General features: G+C 37.6%; 1 protein-coding gene and 1 long non-coding RNA gene across 4 annotated transcripts; both read right to left on the bottom strand.

Moving 5' to 3' along the window:
* Nucleotides 1-7,149: 7,149 nt before the first annotated feature.
* Nucleotides 7,150-12,358, bottom strand: LOC113282642. Of its 3 annotated transcripts, XM_026531689.1 has the most exons (5): nt 12,158-12,358; nt 10,428-10,616; nt 10,217-10,348; nt 9,914-10,131; nt 7,150-7,422 (listed from the first exon to the last, which is right to left on the bottom strand). In XM_026531689.1, the coding sequence occupies exons 2-5, from the start codon at nt 10,611-10,613 to the stop codon at nt 7,410-7,412; spliced, it is 549 nt and encodes a 182-aa protein (XP_026387474.1). In that variant the 5' UTR covers nt 10,614-10,616; nt 12,158-12,358; the 3' UTR covers nt 7,150-7,409. The 3 variants fall into 3 exon arrangements, 2 of the variants coding, with proteins under 2 accessions (XP_026387474.1, XP_026387473.1); XR_003327083.1 differs by lacking the exon at nt 7,150-7,422 and having other exon boundaries at nt 9,636-10,131; nt 10,217-10,308; XM_026531688.1 differs by lacking the exon at nt 7,150-7,422 and having other exon boundaries at nt 9,636-10,131.
* On the bottom strand, nt 7,918-9,316 carry LOC113282644. Its single transcript, XR_003327084.1, has 2 exons — nt 8,749-9,316; nt 7,918-8,665 (listed from the first exon to the last, which is right to left on the bottom strand). It is a non-coding gene; the product is annotated as an uncharacterized LOC113282644 (long non-coding RNA).
* Nucleotides 12,359-24,248: the final 11,890 nt, after the last annotated feature.

Raw genomic sequence — 24,248 nt, 5'->3', positions numbered from 1 at the left:
TCGAATGGTACTCGACAAGGAAAATATGATAGTGGGTCAGCAGTTTATAATGATGGTTCATCTACTGAGCCTTCCCAGAATGTGAAAGGAGGAAGTTCTTCACAGAACTTGAAAAAGTCACAAAACGTGACAGGTGGGACGTCAGGTGATGTGCTCACATCTCATAATCCAGAGAACGTGGGCAAAGTTTTACAAACTTTGTCAGGGAATATTAGAAATGTCTCAAGTGAGACTTTGGATGGTTTTGTCTCATCCACTATTAATAGTCAGAAAGGGTCAGGCAAACCAACATATATGCAGACTGTGTCAGAGACTGTTGTCTCATCTGACGTTATTTCTCCAATTAACTCAGGCGAGACAGGTGCACACAATGGGTCGCCTAATTTTGTTTCATCTGCGGATAACTCTCCCAGTGATTCAGGTGACATTTCTGATGATTTTACCTCACATGACGTGAGTTTACAAGATGTGTCAGGACGGGTTTCTTCTGGTAGTGCTGGGATATCTGATAACAGGTTGTCAGAGGTGGTATTTCCTGTTACCGACGGTGATGTTTTTGACACGGCTGTTCGATGAAGTGTTCGCTCTCGGGTTCCTAATACTCGGTTAAGGAATTATGTTTGTAATACTATTGAAGCAATAGGCCCCGGCTCTTCCACTCCTTACTCATCAACGTCCTCAGGTACGCCTTATCCCATTACTAATTATGTGTCTTGTGTAAATTTTTCTGCCAATCATACTCTGTTTTTGAAGACGATTACTACTCTTAAAGAACCTACCAGCTATGCTGAGGCTGTTCGCCTTCTATGTTGGCGTGTAGCTATGTATAGGGAACTTGGTGCTCTTGATAAAAATGACACATTATCTATTACTGACCTTCCTCCAGGAAAGAAGGCTATTGGTTGTAAATGGGTTTACAAAATTAAATATAATTCTGATGGTATTGTCGAGCGGTGTAAGGCTCGTTTAGTTGTCCTCGGTAATAGACAAGTGGAAGGGGTGGATTATCATGAAACATTTGCTCCCGTAGCTAAAATGGTTTCGGTTAGAACATTTTTAGCAGTCGCAGTTGCTCGTGATTGGGAGTTACATCAAATGGATGTTCACAATGCTTTTCTACATGTGGATCTTGATGAAGAAGTATATATGCAACTTCCTCCAGGATATTCGACTAGTTCTCCTGGTAAAGTGTGTCGACTCCATAAATCTCTATATGGTCTTCGCCAAGCTCCTCGTAATTGGTTTGCTAAGCTTGCAGGTGCTCTTAAGAATTTTGGGTTTGTACAGTCTTATGCTGATTATTCTCTATTTACCCTATGACGAGGTGAGAATTCTATTAATGTGCTTGTCTATGTGGACGATTTAATTATTGATGGGGACAATTCTGCTGCTATTACTGCTTTTAAAGCATATTTAAGCCGTTGTTTTCATATGAAAGATTCGGGAAATCTCAAGTATTTTCTTGGCATTGAAATGTCTCGAGGAGCTGATGGACTGTTTTTATCTCAACAGAAATACACATTAGATATTTTGTCTGAGACTGGACTTCTTGGAGCCAAACCAGCTACTTCACCCATCGATCAACATCATCGTTTAGCTCTTGATGATGGACCTATGTATTCTGATTCATCCCAGTATCGTCGACTTATTGGACGCATGATTTATTTGACCATTACGCGTCCTGAATTGTGTTACTCGGTGCATATATTGGCTCAATTTATGCAGAATCCTCGGGTGTCTCACTGGGAAGCTGCTCTCCGCGTTCTTCGTTACCTAAAGGGACATCCTGGTCAAGGGATTGTTTTACGAAAGGATAGTGCTCTTCAACTTACTACTTATTGTGACTCTGATTGATGCCCTCTTAGTCGTCGTTCGCTTACTGGTTACTTTATTTTTTTGGGAGGCTCATCTATATCTTGGAAGACAAAGAAGCAACACACTGTATCTCGTTCTTCTGCTGAGGCCGAGTACCGTTCCATGGCTCATACTTGTAGTGATCTCACGTGGCTAAAGGCATTATTGAAATCTCTAGGTGTGTTTCACTCTCAACCTATGCGCCTTTACTGTGATTGTCAATATGCACTTCATATTGCTGCTAATCCAGTTTTTCATGAACGCACCAAACATATTGAGATTCATTGTCATTATGTACGCGATCAAATTCAATCTGGTGCCGTTCTACTTCTCATGTTCGCAAGTTGAGCATTTGTGATCTTCATGCTCCAACTTGAGGAGGAGTATTAGGAGATATGCATATTTGTACATATATTCTATATATGGTTAGATTATTTGTTAACTGGGAAAGATATTATTTTGGTGTAAATTCATTTTTGGGTTTCTCCCTATTTAGCCTTAGAGAAACAGATTGTAATTTCAAGCTTTTGATAATACAAAATCTTCATCTTCTCTGCCTGGAAGTTTCAGTAAGGTAGAAAGGTTGAAAAGTAATCCTAAATGCAACCTAATACAAGATGTAAAGATCTGTAGAAACTAATTGAGGGATAATGGAAAAACTGAAACAGAAATAGGTATCAAAAGGATAAACGAAGCTCTAAAACTCAGTGAATCAAATGGTTCATGGCAATTGGAATATAAGCTGGAATTTAAGTAACCTGTTGGGAATCCTTACCCACCGTTGTTGGAAAAGTTGAGAAGAAAATGTTGGAGAGAGAAGAGAGAAACCGTTCAGTATAAGTTCATTCTCACTACTACGACTATACCACTAATTCATAATGTATGGGCTATACAGGAATTATCCCAAACAATGACAAACTGCACCGTATCAAGGAATGATTGCTTGATAATAAATTTTGTTTAAGTTTTTGGTTTCATTTGGTTCTTCAAGTAGTCTAAGAGCGTTCACAGTGGGAGAGTAAACCTAAATATTTGGTCTTTTGAACAGACGTAGTGGAACGTACTATCGATCAAATTTTGATCAACGACTAAAACCCAGAGTATATTTGGTCTGGGACCAAGACTAAACCCAGATATAGTCGAGCGTTGATATACTTCACGCCCCACCACCAGGCGGACATATAGTGCACGTCCCACATCAGGCGTTGGTATAGTCTACGCCCCACACCAGGCGTGGTATAGTTTACGCTCCACATGGGGCATACGTAAAGTCTACGCCCCATTTTTTTTTTTTTTAATTATTTTGTATGGGGCGGGCATTATACCCCCGCCCCATTCTTTGTTTTCAAAATCATTTTAGTGGGGCGGGCTTTATACCTCCGCCCCACTTCTTTCATTTTTTTTTTTTTTTTTTTAGTGCACGTCCCAATCAGGCGTTGGTATAGTCTACGTCCCACACCAGGCGAACTATAATGTACGTCTGACCAAATTCAGTCTTTCCACCGTAGCATCACACACCATACTAAACCCAAAATTTGAACTTTTTTTCCCTCTTTGGTCTTTGGTTATACTCGCATCACTGCAGTTGCTCTAAGTCTACTATAACATTCAAAAGGTCGCATTAAACAGTAATTTACAATGTAGAGCACACTTATTGCTCAGTTACTAGGGTATGGTTTTGGTTTGTCGTTAGTGAAAAAAAGAAAGCATCTATCTCTTACTAATTTTCCATCAAAATAGACATTACAAACACCAATATATTTCTTCCTTCACCTTATAAACACCAGGACCTCATTTCCTTACCCAGCCATTTTCAGATTTAAACCATTTAATCATGTCTCTGAGAGCAGTGTTTAAAGAGAAGGCCCATGTTATTTGGCTAGTGACGGGATCAACGATTTGGCAGCCACCCTACAAATTGGAAAAAAAAAAAGTGTCGGTAGATGAAATGAACATGTTAATCAAAAAATAGCATAATAGGGCAGTTCATGGATTCACGGTTCATCTAACAAGGTTACAAAAACTCACCTTAGAATCTATATAATCCTTGATTGTATCATATTCATACGACCTCCCAAGGTTATTAACCATTGGCTTATCCATCATCGCATACCCAACTGGACAATTGAGGAATTCAGGAACCTGAAATGAAAAAGAAAGATAAGAACAAGAGGAAGCGGGAGAACAAATAGATGACAAATAAGAAAAAATGACATACGACTCTACCTTAAGTGTATTACAAGGTGCTTCAATTTCAAATATACTCTTGAACAAGTCTTCTTCTTCTCTTGTGGAAGAGGGATCAAGTTTAACCTTTTCACTAATGAAAAGAATAAAAGTTCAAGAAAGATAAATATTAGTTGCTCATTAATAAGTGAAGATTTCCTTTATAAGGACTAGCCAAGACGCACGTGTGATGCGCCTCCCATTACGTTTCAACTTTGATGGAAGTTTTCAATCAAAAATATCTATTTAGACAAAAAATAATAATTCCAACTAAAATCAAAATTTTCATTTACATCAAGAATTTTGGTAAACACTACGATCATTCTCCCGTCTTATTCTCTTTTCTGCAGAACTTTGCAAATCTTGATGTTTAGCCTGCTAAATGATTCTAACGAGGCCTAAACAGAAGTTTTGTTTTCCCACTGCTGCTATGTATACAGTTGCAAAAGATAGTCATTTAATTTCATCACATTTATACATAATTAAACAGGAAGGAAAAACTCTGAAATAAAAAGGAAGACATGACCTTTTTCATTCTTTGATTGGACCAGTTCGTGACATTGAGCATGGTCGATGAGTCTTGGATTTTTGTGGTTCTGGAGCTAGACGCCTGGTTGCACTCAACTGAAGCATCAATGGGAGAAAAAAAAATTGCTTGCAAAACAGAATAGTGTGTCCATGCCCGTTGTGCAATGCAGATTGGGCTTTCACTGTGGTGCTTAGTGTTCTCAGTTGAGAGATTAAGGGGTAAGCAGAATTGTATTAGAAGTAAGCATGTGACAGGAAATGGAGCAAACATCGATGGTGTTTATGTGCAATCTAAACACAACTTTAGCCTGAATTCATCAAACGTGACTCACCAATACATCATTCATTTTGATTTTCTTTAACATCAGAGATGACATGCTTCCATCTATTTTTATTCTATGTTCAAATCAATACATTTAAATATGTCACAGACTTTGTTTACTCACATCGTGTTTTGTAAATTTAACCTTTTCTCTACAATCACAGGCAATGATTACAGTTTATCGATCTAGACTTTTTTTTTTGCAGAGGATGTGACTAAATTTTAAAAATAATCTAAAATAAGGAAAAGCTCATGACACCGCATTGTTCGTAAGAAGGTAACTTCTATGAATAGCTGTGTGAAGGGGCGCCGAAATCATCAAAGCTGCGCAAAAAGTTGAATGTCAGTGAGAAATGATAAGTTGGTCTGGGGTCACCTTGCAAAAAGTTGAATACGTACATACATGACTCCTTTCTCTATTCTCAAACTCTCTCACCACTCTCTCTAAGATTTTCTTCTTTGTGTGTGTTTGTATTTTTATTTTAAGGTGTGTAGTCTATTTGTGTTTATGCTAAGAGCAACCACAGTCATGAGACGGACCAAATACCAAAAGCCAGACTAAAAACCAAAAAAATTTGATTTTCCGTGTGTTCAAGCGCAGTGGGAGAATACCAAAATTTGGTGAAGCGTAACTTATACCCACGTTTGATGCGGGACGCAACTTATATCCACGTTTCTTGATGGAGCGTGTTTATAATATGCGTCTGAATGAAACGGAGGTATAATGCGCGCTTGAATGGGACGTAGGTATTATTCACGCCGTGCACGGGACGTAGATGGTAATTACGTTTGCTGGGACGGAGTTACAAATTGCGTCTCATTCAAACGCAGATAGAAACTGCGTCTGTGTCGGGTGGAGATGGAAGTTGCGTATGGACTGGGCGGAGATGGAAGTTGCGTATGGTTTGGGCGGAGAAGGAAGGTGCGTCTGGGCCGGACGTATATTTAGAATCCGTCTGACAGTAGTTTTAGCATTAACAGTCTTTTTGAGTGTGCAATCTTCCTAGGTTAAATTCTATTATTTTTATAACTTTCAATCTTTTTTTTACTTCTATTTGCTGGTGCTGAATATTCCCGTTGTTTCAGCTTATAAAAAGGAATGTAAAAGCAATAAAATTCATTTTGCATCTTAATAAACAGGCCTGTGGTACCGTATAGCTAACATTTTCGTCAAGATTTTATCAGAAGGTACATGGGATTTGAGAACCTGTTCAATGCAGAATGCTTATTAGAATGGGTTTCTTTGTCCCTTTGTCACCTAGCTTATTAGACGGATTCTAAATGTTAATGCGCCCAAACCAGGCGTTAACAAAAGTTACGCCTGCTAACAAACGTACATTAAAGATACGCCTCGCCCAGACGTACATTAAAGTTACGCCCATACCAGACGTACATTAAAGATACGCCTAGACACAGACGCTCACAATACATGCGCCCAACCCAGACGTTTTTTATAACTGCGCCTCATTCATACGCCCTTTATACAGCCGTCCCATTTCAGGCGTAAGTATTAACATCGTCTGACGCGTTTGAAGGGGGCGGAGTTTATACATGCGCCTGACTCATACGGTGATTATATGCTCGCCTGATTGTATACGGTGATTAAACTTACGCCTGGTATCATACGCTCCTAATACTTCCGTCCCACTATATCTTTTTTAGTCTGGGCCGACGACCACATTTGGTCTCAAACCCTAAATTTGGCGACCAAATTTGGGTTTACTCCTCACCACTGCGATACTTTCTGGGACCAAATTTGGGTTTAGTACCCAAATTTGGTCGTGACTGTGGTTGCTCTAAGGACTACTTGTGTACATATTAGCTCCATTATATATACATACCACTCTATTTTAGAAGTTTATATAAACCCCATTGATCCATCTCAAAGCTCCCACCTTTCACTGGCTACTTCTTTCTTTCTCTAAATAACTTCGATGTATCTCGTATCCATTAAAGCTAAAAAAGTCAGTTCCTTAAAAAGCCACAAAATCATTAGCTTTACGATGATTAATTAATAAAATCAAAGCAATGAGAATGGCAATGAAATTCTGTGAATTCTCAATGAAACATGCAAATAATTGAACTGCTAAATGCCTCACCACCAACCACACTTATATATACCATTTTTAGAGACATATTTTGATGTACTAAATTCATTATTGCGATACTTGATAAGTCTTATCATTCACAGCAAAAAAATAAATCATTGCCCTCAGCTATAGCCACCAAAAAAATCAACTAAGCTATAGCCACCAAAAAAATCAACTAAGTTTTGTGGGTGCTTAAAAATCTGAAATCACTACAATTCTCGCAGCAATTTGAATTTGCAGCGCTGGCAAATCAAATAAATAGCAATGATTTATATACCAATATCCTTTAATCCATGCTGAGGAATAAGAAGAAGAGATTAATAAAAAGGACTAATATCCATTGCCCTTTTTATTCCCTTAGGTCAATATCTTAAAACATGCTGATTTAGTTATAACAGATCCCTGTCACAATACACAACCATACAGTGTTATGAACACATACAGTTACATCAAGGCTAACTAATTAAGTTAATGAAGGATTACTCTAAAGCACAAAATATTCATTTGATTTGATGTTGGTAAGCAAGATTCCAAAATTGAAAAAGGAACTGAAATGATTCAGTCTGTAACCAATATGCAGCATGTTAGTGTACTGACAGTTTCATCAGCATTTGAAATCTTGAAGAACCACCTCTCGTTTATGTGAAGAACAGTAAGAACCATAAACTTGACCAATTATTCAATCGCAACATTAGATTTAAACCCCCCCAGTTTGATATACAAAATTAGGCGGTAGAACATGTTGAAGTGAACATTTAATCCCCAAATGAATAGTTTTACTTCGAATTTTTTCACTGGAATATTTCATCAAATACTTGAAGTTCATGTAAAAGAAGTTGTATTTTACACAGTGGGATCCAATTGGAATCAAAACACAGAGTAATATAACACTTGAAATTGAGAAAATCATAATTCGAATTCAAGATTGGGAAAATCAATATTCGAATTCGGAACTGAAAATTAAAAAATTGAAATTGGAGAAAAATATGGACCTGAAATAACGATTAGGGTAGAGATTAATGACAGTAGGTGCTGGCGGAGGAGGTTGGTGCTGCTGGTTCCGGTGGTGGTGATGGTGGAATGATTATTGGAATCTGGTTCTGGTGGTGGTGATGGTGGAATAATTATTGGAATCTAATTTGATTGAGAATAACATTATTTGGTTGTACTGCTAGTTATGCTGGTTGGTGCTGCTGCAACGGTGGTGGTCCGTTTTGCTGCTACGGTGGTGATGGTGATCGTGGTGCTGGCTACGATGACGACGGCGGTATGTTGTGCAAGGAAGAGAGCTTTTTTTTTCTTTCGTCTTTCTTAGGTTAAAGTTGGGGTAATTTGCGTTACCTCCCCTGGCGAAGATCATAATTTGAGTTACCTCCCCTACATAACAAATATTAGTAAAACCTCCTCTCGTCACTTTTTCCATCCAAACTCGGTTAGCTGAGTCAGCTGCTTCGTACAGGTGGACAGCTGCTTCGTACAGGTGGACAAAAACAAACACGTGGCCTTTATCTACTAAAAATACCCTCGTCTTCTATATCTCCGTCCTCTTCTTTGTGAACAGAAAAAAAAATTAGTACTGTATCGTTTTCTTCCCCAAACCATCAACCTAACCATCAGTAGCAGCCATCGATGGGCGATGATGAATCTGAACAATTAGAGGAAGAAATCAAAATCCAAATTTCATTGTAACACATGTTTTCTCTTTTCCCTAAAAATTATTTGTGTTACCTGAATAGACGAAGAAAGAAACAGATCTCGTTCTTTCTGTTGAAGTTCGATGATGAATCTGGTACTGATGAGAGGAAATACAGTGGATTAGAAGATTGGGTTTGATGTAGGTTTCAATAAGAGTGCATATGGAAGGAATTGAAGAATGGTTATTGCGTTGGTGATAATCAAAGGCAATTGACAGATTCAGATATGAAATTGACATAGGGACGCTGCAGAGAGTGAATCAAGACATGGGTTCACTTTGAATCAAGTTTTCTGAGTTGTGATGGTGGTGATTGAATAGGTAAATCAAATTAGGGTTTCGATCTGGAACTACAATTGAAGATATTGTTGCTGATGATTTTCATGGTATGAGGTGTATTTGAGTTCAACCGTGAAGAATTGATGGGTTCGAGTCTGAATCGAGAAGAAATTGAATGCATAGAAATCAGTTAGGGCTTGTAGTGGAGCTGATGGTGGTTGCAAATTTGAGCTTGATGATGAAATTCAGGCAAGATGGGTTTCTGGTGGAGATTAAGGTCACTGAATTGAGTCTACAACAAGTTGAATACAGAAGATTAATAGATGTATGTTAGGATGGAGGATTTATGTACGTATGGAGTTGAAAATATGCCTGAATTTGGCCTGGAAATGGCCTGAAATAGAGGAAACTCTGTCTAAATCTCCCTTATGGGCTGATTTGCTATTCTCTGTTGTTGCTGTTATTCAATTTGGCTGAGTTGTTGTTATCTGATGTATTGTTGTTGTGATGGACTGGATAAACCTTCGATGTATGTTAGAATTGTTACAGGGAAGAAGAAAAATGACCTGAAAAATGGTGTTATTGAAGATGAGGGTATTTTCGGAAGCTGAGTACCACGTGTTTGTTTTTATCCACCTGTACGAAGCAGCTGACTCAACTAACCGGGTTTGGATGAAAAAAGTGACGAGAGGAGGTTTTACTAATATTTGTTCTGTAGGGGAGGTAACTCAAAATATGATCTTCGCCAGGGGAGGTAACGCAAATTACCCTGTTAAAGTTTCATCGAAATTACCCGGACAGGAGGAGATGAGCGATATGTAAAATATGTAGGGGTATTTTGGACTTATCAGGTGCACATGACCACCAAAAAGACCCCTTTTCTTTATCATAGTAAGATGAAAGCAAAACATCCATAAATACCTCAACTTTCGTATGCTTTCAGATCTTCGTTTCTTCTCGGAATTATTCCAGATTAGTGCTTTAAGTTCAACCATTTCCTCATCGGAGAACCCTTGCCAACCATTGGGGACCACCTGCTGATGCTCAGATTGGCGAACGGCGCTATCGAGAAACTTAATAGCAGAAGAAGAGTTTCCAAGATAGAAATCTATAATTCCAAAATAAAAATTGGTGTAAACCTGTGGATAATACTAATTAGTTAATAATATGTTTAATAATAAATAATGGGAAACAAAGTAAGTGGATCTATAGAAAAACAAATACATTTCGTATATCAGGTCTCAACTCCACCACCCTGCCCAAGTCGGTTTTCGCTGCATTCCAGTTTCTAAGATCCATATGAGCTGCTGCACGACCTGCATAATGATTCACATTTTCAGGATCCATGCCAATAACCTGATTAATTAAAATTAGTAACCAAATGAGTTATACACAAGAGAACTAAAGATGGGTTATAATATTACAATGTTAATACCTCATCGTAATATTTGATCAATGTCTCAACACGCTTTTTATCGGTTTCCTCCAAAGTCTCCTGAGGAAAAGAAGGATTAAACGGAAGCTTGAAACCATTGAACTGAGCTTGCTCACGAGCCAACTTAGACATGTCCTCAAGCTGATCGATGCGAGCCTCAAGCTCTGAAATTTGTTCCTTTGACATGGTCTACAACACAAGAAACACTAAGACTTAGCAACAATACATTTAAAATACACAGATTCATCATAACTTAAATTATGTAATTTCTATTAGTACAAAGAAAACCTGGTGTGCCGAAACCAAATGGCACATACAACTGCTAAGTATGTGAGGTATATGTATATGTTTGCCAATATCATTCCAGTTGTAGCTTAAATAGATTATTAAAGCCATATCAGGAGCCAAAACCAAATGACACATACAACTACTAAGTAGACCAAATAATGTATTTAACCAAGAACTATTCATAGAAAAACAGCACAACGAACATTCAGGGGTTCATATTGAAACTGACCTTGGTTAGAAAACAAGAAATAAATGGACGATAAACGGTGTTAGTTGAGCTATTATAAACCAAAACTTCCTAAAAATCTAGCCATCTACAAATTTCGTCATTTACATATGCATTGGGATTAGAAGAACAAATATCATAGCCTTAATATAAACAAGGCAAGACCCAAAATGTTAAGCTGAAACCATACATGGCAAGACCTAAAATGTTAAGTTGCATAACTCTAGAAAAGAGGAAAGCAGATAATATGGACACTCAATGAAAAAACTGAAAAACTAAGAGATGTACTAACCTAAGAGGATGCATTCAGAGAAGTGGTCTTTGGATACAATATTAAGCAAATAAAGGTAAGTTAAGGACAACATATACAGCAGAACAATTGAAATTTGACAACACGTCACTTTAACCCAACAAACCATCTGCCTAACAAAATGAGACATGAGTAATGACATAGGTTTCCTAAAACATCTCAAATAAAAAGCAAGTACACAAACTGCAAATTCACAAGTCATGTTGCTCAGTTTCAAAGTCTTACTAGGCACAAGTAAGTCTTGAGTATAACTAAAATGGTACACATACATAATACACTCAAACCATGACGAACCACCATTCAAGAGTTCATATTGAATGAAAAACAATATCCAGAACCACAATCATGATAAACATCCAGAACCACAATATAATCCAGTGAAACAAGCACAGAATGATGTCAAATGACAAGCATGTGAACACATAATTTGAACCTAACAAAAACATGTAATAATGACATTTACAGGGAGCAGGTAATCAGAATCAAGTTGATTAACATAAAAATCATTAACATATAACATCAAAAAGAAACAATCAAAAACCACTATCAGATAGGATGAATCATGGAAGCTTTTAATGTAACTACCTCAAACTAAAACTGTACATAAATCTCTAATTATGAACTTATTAGACCACAATCGCCAGAATCCATTTCACTAATATGCAGAGCAATCTGTTTTCTGAGTAAAACCCCATAACCAGACTATAATCAAGAATAAACAACAAATCCCCATTTCATTAACAACCCAAACATGCAATTCATTATATCAATTGATTCAATTCCTAATTTCCAAAACACCCAAATATATTTTCAATCTCATGAAACCCTAACTTTCGAAATTTTCAAACATTAGACAACCGATATTATGTAAAGAAGGTATTGAAAATCGAAAGCTTGTACTCATACTTTTTTACTGAAGATTTTGATCAAATCTTCTCTTTTGCTTTCTAGGGTTTGACTGGTTAAACTTGAATCACCTTGTTCATATCTTATTTGAATACCCACTTCCGAGAATCACCTTGAATGTTGTTTAACAACTGAAAGTTAAGAGTTTGTTCATAGAGGAGAAGAACTCGAAGGTAAGGCCTATTCCTATGCATATGCCAAACTCATATATTTGGCATATACTCACCCACTATGGATATGCCAAAGTGCCAAACTCATATACCAATATGCCAGGAATAACATATAGGCATACACTACAGAGTTTCCAGCGAGCGAGCGATGGACACTCTATCGCTCGATGATTATTAAGTCGTCAGCGCTAGTCAAGTTGTCGTTCGGTGGTTTGATCATCGCTTACAAGATCTTCATCCAACGGCTAGTATTTTCCCCCATATAAATACCTAATTTTAATTTCATATCAACTCAACGCAGAATTTCTAAACTTCTCTAGAATTTCTCAATCTTCTTCTTCAAATCTACAACAATCACATCTTCTCTACAATTCTTTTCATTTCTTGTAATATGGATTCACAATCTCAAAGTCAAGAGAAAGGCAAAGCTAAAAAAAGTCAAAGTACGTGGTGCAAAATACACACTGATAGAGGATGAATGCATTTGTCGTAATTATGTTTATTTTACCCAAGATTTTATCGATGGTGCACAACAACACGGTAACACCATGTGGGATAATATATTTTTGAAATATGAAGAACAAACCATGAACATCAATTCTCGTGATGCAAAAGGATTGGCAGAACAGTTCATTGTAATCAATAGGGAAGTAGCCGCTTATGTTACATTGATAATGCAAGCCAAGAGAGCAGGCATGGAGAGTGGTCAGAATGATGTTGATTTTGAAACAAAGGTTCGTTTAGATTGGCAGCGAAAACATGGTAAACAATTCGCTTTCGAAAGTTGTTATCATATTTTGAAGGTGTTGAACAAATATAATCCAGATTTCTTAATAACTAATCAACAAGTACCAGAAAGGTCACAATATAATTCTTCTCCCTCAACACCAGATTCTGCAAGAAACCCAAAAGGTAACTTAATTTTTAATAATTATGAGGATGGTGGTAAGAGAAATTGTCAAGGAGGAACAATGCAAGACTAGCTAGAAAATTATCTCAAGAAGGAGAGAGTTCTGGTGGATTTAAAATGACGGAGTTTATGGAACATCAAAAGACCGTCGAGAAGCAAAGAGCAGTTGATAGGAAATTTCAAAACAGGGAGAGTAAAAAAAGTCGTCTTTCTCAAGAAAAAATTGTTTTTGACTATGATAAGCATAACATTCTTCAAGGTAACACTTCAATTATGAACGACCAGCAAAGACATGTGTGGCAAATTGAATTTGATAGAATTCAAGCACAGATTGAACAACAAGTTGGATTTACTAACAACAATGGTGATGATGATGATGATGGCACTGATGATGAGTTTGATGTAGTAGTTCCTCTAAATGATTGATGTATTAAATTAAGTTTTAATTTAAAGTATTGCATTTTAATTTGATATGTTGTTGTTGAAATGTTGAAATGATGGCACTATTGTTGTTTCATTTTAATTTGATATGTTGAAATGAAAAGTTGACTATATTGAAATGTTGTTGCTTCCATAAAACTTAAATAAAAATACATAAACCCATACGAAGATACTCATCGTTCGCATCCGCTGGTCTTCTGATGAGTGCCAAATAATGTATATATTTATCCCTTTTTGTTGGCAATTTAACTCATCTTTTATGCATTAATTCTACATTTTATCCCATATTCTGTATTTTCATTGTTTTCAAGAATAAATATTTTTCTTACTTAATTTTGCATTTTTTAGGTAGTAAATAAAGATTTGATGAGTTGCGGAGCAGAAAAGAGCTGAAGAGTAGTGAAAAGCCGGAAGAAATTACGCAAGGAAGCCGCGAAGAATGGTGCGCATAAGCCCAAAAGACTAGAAATGGGCTCAAGAAGGAAGAATTGCTCTTAAAGAAGATATGGGCTTGGCATACCCAAGGCCCAAAACCCTTACCCAAACCCATTTTCTATAACCAAAACCGCCTCCATTCTCAGCCGTCAGATTGGATCCAACTCATCATCCTACGGTCTCTCATTCATAGATCATCAAAATCTGAAGTCTCTGCCAAACACCACAGCGCTTAAATTCCAAGCCTTCAGATTAGATCACATTTAGATCCTACGGTCGCTTCTTTGCCTGCGCATCAAATCTCGATACTTCCGCTTAACACTACAGTACCTAACATCATCTAACACCGTTGACTTCGTTGTGTTTCAAAATCCAACGGTTGCATCGATTCATCTCTCATCTCATCGTTAGATCTACCAACCATCTCCGCATCCCGCAGCTCAGAATCACAGAACATCAAGACTCGATGGATTCGCTCAACACTCTAGCAACCTATACCTATACCCTAAACTCGACCCATTCTTCTCTTCTTTCTTCTTCTTTCTCTCGACCTCCTCTGCAACAGCCATCTTCTCCACCGTACACCACCACCTTCTCCACCTCTGTCACCACCATCTCTACCACCTAACCTCCACCTAATCACTACCAAACACCACATCATCACTCCCTACCTATCTAGACCCCTATTCCCTCCATCTCTCACGTTTCATCCATGAAACCCTAGGCGTGAGAGGTTGATGAAATAGGTGACCTAGAGAGAAATTGAAGCTATGGAGAGGTAGAGGAGTACAAATGGAAGCATGGGTCGAGAAGAATTGGGAGTTATCACATCAAATTAGGTAAAAAAAAATCAAACCCTGATTTCAGTTAATTTGGGTATTTTCGAGTAAGCTCTAATTTCTGTTAGGGAGAGCATAGGGAAGCTAGAGTAGGGATATGGGTCTGATTTGTACTGTCAATTTAGGTAGAAATAATTTACCTAATTTCTGTTTGATTTTGGGATTTAGGTGAAGAACCCTAATTTTGTATTTTGGGGGAAATTGTGTCTGTGGGTATAAATAGCCCTGTGGGTGTGATGTAAAAACTTTATGTTTGGACTAGCCTGCATCCAGAACTTTCAAGTTCTGTTAATTTTCATGTTTCAGTTCAATTTCAGTTAAGTTCAAATTTTGTTAATGTCTGTGCAATATCCTGTTAGTGTTTCTGTTAAATGTTCATTGTTAATTTCAGTTATGTTCATGTTAGTTGTGTTAGTATCCTGTTAGTTCAATGTTGTTAAGGTTCTGTTAGACTCTAGAATATCTTGTTAAATGTTCCTGTTATGTTTAAACTTGCTGTTAGTTTGATGGAATGCTAGGCTAGGTATCTGAGAAGCAATGTGCTGATTGTGTAATGGAAGAAATCAGTGCTCAGAGCAAGCTGATTTTCTTGCCATTCCTTGTGTATGCTTAGGATGCAGTGTTGATTGTGCATTGGGAGAAACTAGTGCTTATAGCAAGCTAGTTCTCTTCCCATTCTTTTAGTATATCTCCTGATTGCCTTAGCCTAACCTTGCTCCATTTCAGTTTCATTCATATCCCTGCCCTTGGCTTAGGCCTTGGTTCATCCTGTGTTGTTTTCTGTTGCTTTTGTTCATCTTTGCTTTGCATTGTTTGTTTCCCCTGCTGCTACTTCTTTTCTTGTTACTGCACTTGGCTTGCTGCAACTCTGTTGCTGCTGCCTTCCTTGGCCTTGCTGTGCACTTTCATCTGCTGTGCAGTATTGTTGCTTCTTCTCTGCTGCTGCAACCCTGTTGCTGCTGCATTGCTTTTCTCCTGCTGTGCATTGCCTTCTCTGTCACTTGTGCTGCTGCCACTTCTTCCCCTGCCTTGCAAACTGTTGCTGCTCACTTGTGCAGCTGCTGTGCAGTCTTACAGTTCCTGCAGCCAAGCAAAGATCAAAGCCAGCTGAGCCCAATTCAGTTCATTGCTGTGCACTCAAGCCCAAAGCTCAACTCAAACTGAAGCCCAATTCAGTCAACTGTGGGCTTAACCAAAGCCCAGTTGTTTAAGACCAAAGCCCAAATTCATTAAGGCCCAATCCAATTCAGGCTTAATCAAAAGCCTAAGTTTAAGGCCAAAGCCCATTTGCACTTCAAAGACCAACTGAGCCCAAGCTCAGTTCATTTTATTGTTATCAAACCCATTAGTACTTAAAGCCCAATTTAAGCCAAAAGGCTTCTAAGCCCAAAGCAAATCTAGGAACCCAATTAGCTAAAACACTTCCAAAACACACCCGATCTCTGTGGATCGACCCGTACTTGCACGAGCTACAACCGACGACCGTGCACTTGCGGTATTACTGTATGCCCGTTTCCATCGCATAATTTACACACCTTTCCGGGCCCAACAAGTTTTTGGCGCCGCTGCCGGGGACTAACAAGTTTTTGGCGCCGCTGCTGGGGATTGGTGCTGTGTTTTATCTGTGTTTTTCTTTAGCTATTTTGCACTTCATTTCATAGCATTTGCATCTGCATCTGCTTCATTTCATTTGCTGTTGGACCTGCTGATTCTGAACCGGTTTTTCCTCTGCTGGGACGCCACCAAGGAAAAGAACCAAAACCCAACTGGGTTTTTGCAACAATATCAGAGCAGCTGGGCTGTGCTAAAAGGTAAGCCTAAACCCATTCATTGAGAGAACCCAACCTGTGGGCTTCCAATTTTTAATTGTGGGCTTGTAATAATTAACCCAATTTTTGGGCTTTTTATTTTTCTATTTTGGGTTTGTAATAATTTATTTGTGGGCTTGTTTGTTTAATTTGTGGGCTTGTATTTATTTTGTGTGGGCTTGTTTAAATTCTTCCATTGGACTTGTATTTTGGACTCTGGGTTTAAACCCAGCTGAGCTTATAACTGATTGTGGACTTGCTTCCACTCAAAGTGGACCTCGAAACCAAAGTTTTAAAACAAACGTCGGGCCTTAACCAACTGGGCCAAATTAAACTTTCAAAATTAAAACTTGGATTTTCGTAGGCCGCAGCTTCCATTTCATTAGAGGACAAACAGTGGGCTTGCTCCCATTTCAAAAACCAAATTTTATTCTTATTATTCTTCAAAAAAAAAAAAAAAAAAAAAAAAAAAAAAAAAAAAAAAAAATTCGCCCCAATTTTAAAACCAAAATTTTTTTACCCCATTTTAAACCAAATTCTTTTTCATACCAAAAACCAAAATTTTCCCATTTAAAACCAAATAGTGGGCTTTGTGTCATTTCAAAATGGCCAACCTCGTGCTCTCCATGAATACATGTATCCATCAATACAAATTCCATTATCATGTATTGTTACCTCAAACCAATAACCCTTTTAAAATAAATGCAAGCATGATACAAATACTTCCTATATTTCGAGGGTTCGATTCTGAGAACCCCTATACTCATGGGAGTTTGAACAAATTTGTCGGACTATGCAACCTGATCATTGTCCGAAGACTCTCTGAAATTGCGTTTGTTTACATTTTCTTTAAAGGAAAGGGCCAAAACATGGTTTTACGGTTTGAGACCACAATCAATCACCACTTGGGAACAACTCACTAATCAATTTTTAAAAAATTTTTCCACACCATAGGACCATCGCTATTCGTCAAAGTATCAATTGTTTTGTCCAATTGGATGAGGAAACTGTTTTTCACTATTTTGAACGTTTTAATGATTTGTTGAGTGAATGTCCGCACCATGGAATTGAGAAGTGGAGACTTGTCGTCATCCTCTATGAGGGACTAGACTTTAAATCTCGAACCATGGTTGATCTATGTGTAATGGTGAGTTTATTGATAAATCTGTGGATGATGCATGGAATTTTTTAGCCGAGATTGCAGAGAAAACCCATCAATGGGAATCCGTTAGGGAAACAGGAACAACACCACATGATATGATCACCCCATGAATTAGAGTTTTATTCTTGTAATAGCTCCGACCTTAGGATTGAAAATTATCCTAGATTGCAAAATGCCTATCATGATGATGATGATGATTATGATGTTATGTTAGAAGAACATGTCTATACTGAAAATGTTATGGAACCTTTGGGTTCAAATACATTAGGCTTCTCTGCCCCGACCTTAATGCATGATATTTCTTCTAGTATTCCATGTGATGTTTCCCCTGATGTGCCGATACACGAAAATAAATCTGTTGATGATGTTGATAATTCTGATTGTAATCTTGCCAATTGATTGATGATTGTGAGCATGATGTGACATGTGTAGATGAGTTAGAAGATTTTGATTTGATTGATAATGATATGCCTATTCTTCTACCTAAGTCACAATTGTGGCCTTCCACCCAACCTAGATTTGGTTTGTACCATATTGTAAAACCAATTTTTCTGAAAATTCCTAATCTAGGATTGGAACTGTGTGCTTCCCAAGTCCTCTTGGACTATTTTGCTTCAAAATATAACACTTTTAAAGAGCCACAGTTGGAAATTGCATGTTTGCCCATCCCGAAAACAGTCCATTATGAGTTAGACCTTTTGAATCCTGAACCCTTAAAATTGTTAGATTTTGTGCTTAAAAGTAAACCTGTTGAAAAATTTAGGTTTAGGGGATTCATTCGGTTTTTCACTCTCTCCCATTTAAGTCCAATTTTAGTGTTTTGAAACTTTCTTTGTCTCTACACTTTTCTTTTGGGTTGATCCTCAACTCTTTAGATTGTTAGTGTATGGTGAATTTTTTGTATATAATCCAGTAGATAAAATTTTAAAAACCCTTTTGTTCCTTTTGTATATATTTTGCTAATCCAATATGATCTCGGCTGAAATATGTTGGATTTTTGCCTTGAATAACGGAGTTTTAATTCTGCTTTCGCCGAAATCGGGTATTCTCTCTCCTTTTACTCTACTCAGCATGTCCCTTTCCATATGTTGCATTTTAATTCTTTCCATATTTTGAAACATTGAGGACAATGTTTAGTTTAGGTTTGGGGGTATAGAGTAGATACCATGATAATTGCCATAATTGAAAACGAACTCCTTCTTCTTTTTGAAAAAATTGAAAAATTCCAAAAAAAATTGAAAAATCAAAATTAAAAAAAAAATTAAAAAAAAAAAAATCATAAAAATGGAGCTCATTTACCTTGAAATGTTGACTCTTGTGCAAATATGTATTTTTATTAGGAGTCTTAGTCTAGATATTTAGGCACCCTGATTCTAGCACAATTCACATAGTGATAAGAAATTTGCACGCGCACGATCTACCAATACATGTATGGCCTCGATCTTCAAGGTGTTTGATAGGAAGTTACGATTGCCAATCACTTTAGAATACTGAACGAAACTTGACTAGCTTGTTCTTTGGTTGGTTGGGATAGAAGGTGGAGGTTACATTAAGAAAGACAACCATCGAATTTAACTGGGTGCATCAAAAAGGGCTACCTCTTGCAAAGTGTCATGTAATTTTGTTTCCTTTTGTATATGTATCAAAAGTGTTTCTTTTAAAAAAAAAAAAAAAAAAAAAAAAAAAAAAAAAAAAAAAAAAAAAAAAAAAAACGATGTATATATTCAAAAAAAAAAAAAAAAAAAAAAAAAAAAAAAAAAAAAAATATCAAAAAATAAAAAATCAAGTATTTATCAATTCCATTCTCTTGTTCCAAAAATAAAAAGAGAATAGTCAATGTAAATAAGAGTCATGTAAATAGTCATTTTGTTTTTTGTTGTAATAAGCAAGGAGGGTGTATGCCATTGATGTACAACGCGAGCAATTGTGAAATACCTCCAACTCATTCACAATTCTCGTAAAGTCCGGACAGCTAGCTAGATTTCGACCTCAGTTCTTAGCCTGAGAAACTATCTCTTGGTGATTAGTAGTCATGACTTCAGATCTTTCTTTACACATGTGTAGATACACTTTACACTCTTATCACATGTCTTTATTTGTTATCAGTGCTAGGATTGTGCCTTCGATAGCTAGATTGACATCTCCATTTTGCTGTGAGCTTAAACTGTTTTGCACATGTCACGTTTGATGGAATCTGAGCTTATATTTTGTCCTTAGGTTTTGTAGGCACACCTCTGGTAAACCTTCACGAGACTTCAACTCGTCCACTAGGGACACTTAGTGGTTTAAAAGGCTTAGTGCATACGCTAAATGCATTCGAGAGACCAGCGACAGTGGTATAGTTAGGATTTCCTTAGTTTTGTTTTACTTGAGGACAAGTAAAATTCAGGTTTGGGGGTATTTGATGAGTGCCAAATATTGTATATTTATCCCTTTTTGTTGGCATTTAACTCATCTTTTATGCATTAATTCTACATTTTATCCCATATTCTGTATTTTCATTGTTTTCAAGAATAAATATTTTTCTTACTTAATTTTGCATTTTTTAGGTAGTATAATAAAGATTTGATGAGTTGCGGAGCAGAAAAGAGCTGAAGAGTAGTGTGAAAAGCCGGAAGAAATACGCAAGGAAGGAAGCCGCGAAGAATGGTGCGCATAAGCCCAAAAGACTAAAATGGGCTCAAGAAGGAAGAATTGCTCTTAAAGAAGATATGGGCTGGCATACCCAAGGCCCAAAAAACCCTTACCCAAACCCATTTTCTAACCAAAACCGCCTCCATTCTCAGCCGTCAGATTGGATCCAACTCATCATCCTACGGTCTCTCATTCATAGAGCATCAAAATCTGAAGTCTCTGCCAAACACCACAGCGCTTAAATTCCAAGCCTTCAGATTAGATCACATTTAGATCCTACGGTCGCTTCTTTGCCTGCGCATCAAATCTCGATACTTCCGCTTAACACAGTACCTAACATCATCTAACACCGTTGACTTCGTTGTGTTTCAAAATCCAACGGTTGCATCGATTCATCTCTCATCTCATCGTTAGATCTACCAACCATCTCCGCATCCCGCAGCTCAGAATCACAGAACATCAAGACTCGATGGATTCGCTCAACACTCTAGCAACCTATACTATACCCTAAACGCGACCCATTCTACTTCTTTCTTCTTCTTTCTCTCGACCTCCTCTGCAACAGCCATCTTCTCCACCGTACACCACCACCTTCTCCACCTCTGTCACCACCATCTCTACCACCTAACCTCCACCTAATCACTACCAAACACCACATCATCACTCCCTACCTATCTAGACCCCTATTCCCTCCATCTCTCACGTTTCATCCATGAAACCCTAGGCGTGAGAGGTTGATGAAATAGGTGACCTAGAGAGAAATTGAAGCTATGGAGAGGTAGAGGAGTACAAATGGAAGCATGGGTCGAGAAGAATTGGGAGTTATCACATCAAATTAGGTAAAAAAAAATCAAACCCTGATTTCAGTTAATTTGGGTATTTTCGAGTAAGCTCTAATTTCTGTTAGGGAGAGCATAGGGAAGCTAGAGTAGGGATATGGGTCTGATTTGTACTGTCATTTAGGTAGAATAATTTACCTAATTTCTGTTTGATTTTGGGATTTAGGTGAAGAACCCTAATTTTGTATTTTGGGGGAAATTGTGTCTGTGGGTATAAATAGCCCTGTGGGTGTGATGTAAAAACTTTATGTTTGGACTAGCCTGCATCCAGAACTTTCAAGTTCTGTTAATTTTCATGTTTCAGTTCAATTTCAGTTAAGTTCAAATTTTGTTAATGTCTGTGCAATATCCTGTTAGTGTTTCTGTTAAATGTTCATTGTTAATTTCAGTTATGTTCATGTTAGTTGTGTTAGTATCCTGTTAGTTCAATGTTGTTAAGGTTCTGTTAGACTCTAGAATATCTTGTTAAATGTTCCTGTTATGTTTAAACTTGCTGTTAGTTTGATGGAATGCTAGGCTAGGTATCTGAGAAGCAATGTGCTGATTGTGTAATGGAAGAAATCAGTGCTCAGAGCAAGCTGATTTTCTTGCCATTCCTTGTGTATGCTTAGGATGCAGTGTTGATTGTGCATTGGGAGAAACTAGTGCTTATAGCAAGCTAGTTCTCTTCCCATTCTTTTAGTATATCTCCTGATTGCCTTAGCCTAACCTTGCTCCATTTCAGTTTCATTCATATCCCTGCCCTTGGCTTAGGCCTTGGTTCATCCTGTGTTGTTTTCTGTTGCTTTTGTTCATCTTTGCTTTGCATTGTTTGTTTCCCCTGCTGCTACTTCTTTTCTTGTTACTGCACTTGGCTTGCTGCAACTCTGTTGCTGCTGCCTTCCTTGGCCTTGCTGTGCACTTTCATCTGCTGTGCAGTATTGTTGCTTCTTCTCTGCTGCTGCAACCCTGTTGCTGCTGCATTGCTTTTCTCCTGCTGTGCATTGCCTTCTCTGTCACTTGTGCTGCTGCCACTTCTTCCCCTGCCTTGCAAACTGTTGCTGCTCACTTGTGCAGCTGCTGTGCAGTCTTACAGTTCCTGCAGCCAAGCAAAGATCAAAGCCAGCTGAGCCCAATTCAGTTCATTGCTGTGCACTCAAGCCCAAAGCTCAACTCAAACTGAAGCCCAATTCAGTCAACTGTGGGCTTAACCAAAGCCCAGTTGTTTAAGACCAAAGCCCAAATTCATTAAGGCCCAATCCAATTCAGGCTTAATCAAAAGCCTAAGTTTAAGGCCAAAGCCCATTTGCACTTCAAAGACCAACTGAGCCCAAGCTCAGTTCATTTTATTGTTATCAAACCCATTAGTACTTAAAGCCCAATTTAAGCCAAAAGGCTTCTAAGCCCAAAGCAAATCTAGGAACCCAATTAGCTAAAACACTTCCAAAACACACCCGATCTCTGTGGATCGACCCGTACTTGCACGAGCTACAACCGACGACCGTGCACTTGCGGTATTACTGTAGGCCCGTTTCCATCGCATAATTTACACACCTTTCCGGGCCCAACATCTTCCATAACCTAGAATCCTTAAAGCCGAAGTAACTTTTTGTTCAGGACTATGACCTCTAATATTCAGTGCATCAAACTGATAATTAAATTGAGGTTCTATCCCAAAGCTCTTCAATAATATTTATCACCAGATGCCGAGGCATACAAAATCGACCTTGGAAATCTCGATCAGAGTACACACAATTGGGAAGAAAATAATCGTGCATCAGCTTCTGATGGTAAAATTCCCTCCCTCGATAAGTATACCTTCTTGAGAATACTTCTTGTGGCTCTGGAACTCTCGGTGCATCAAAATGTCGACGAGTTTATTATCTTCAGCTTCCTCATCGTCAAGTTGTTGCATCCTCCTTCGATGCATTTCTTGTTGTAATCTAAATTGATTCATAATAATATTCGTCTCTTCATTGGATCTCGCCATTGAAATTTGAAATGAGAATAGAGATAGAGAAATTGGTGAAATATAGGTTTAAGTAGGTGTGACTGCCTTGGAGAAATACGAGGGCATATATATAGGAACCATTAGGGTGGAAATAGCCGTTGAAAAGGATCCAGTGGTTGATATAATCAATAGCGCCAGCGATACTATTTATATCGCTCGGCATAATGTATAACGCCAGCGATAATCATATTATCGACATCGTTATTCTTAATATCGACCGCTAGAATCTTTGTCACTTATTGGTTTTCCCATAGTGGCGAAATTGGTTTGCCATGCCACCTGATATGCCAAACAACTTTTTTTTTGGCATACCCATAGGAATAAGCCTAATGAACCTATAATATTAGAATTCACGGCTAAGATTACCTACATACAAAAATCAACGACTATTATTAGTTACTACCTTAATTGAAACTTAATCTGTCGATTTCCTGAAAACTGACAACCATCAATATACCGTTTTTTAACTTTTGAAGTAACAATGATGTTTCGGATTTACCTGAAAAAGATTTAAAAAAATAAATAAATCTAAAGTATAAAATCAATCCATGGATCTAACTTATGTTTTTACCAAGAATGATAGAACTATTCTTCTCTCTTTTACAAGTCGGAAATGTCCAAAGAACAAGGTATCTCTGGGGCTCGACTTTGGTTATAATTCGGTATTCTAACTTATGTTGCATGATTTTCATAAAAAAAAAAGAAAAAAAAAAGAAAAGACTTACTTGCATGAAAATATTTTTAAAATATTATATATTATAAACATGCTTTTGTCATTAAAAGCAGTATGCTCCATTGACCTACTGCGGAGCATTATGAGCACAACATTCCCTATTTTTTTTTTCAAATTATTCTAACTTGAT

This window comes from Papaver somniferum, chromosome 5, assembly GCF_003573695.1.
Source record: "Papaver somniferum cultivar HN1 chromosome 5, ASM357369v1, whole genome shotgun sequence".
NCBI lineage: Eukaryota > Viridiplantae > Streptophyta > Magnoliopsida > Ranunculales > Papaveraceae > Papaver > Papaver somniferum.
The sequence above is the reverse complement of the archived record's forward strand: the minus strand, read 5'-3'. Positions and strand labels throughout refer to the sequence as shown.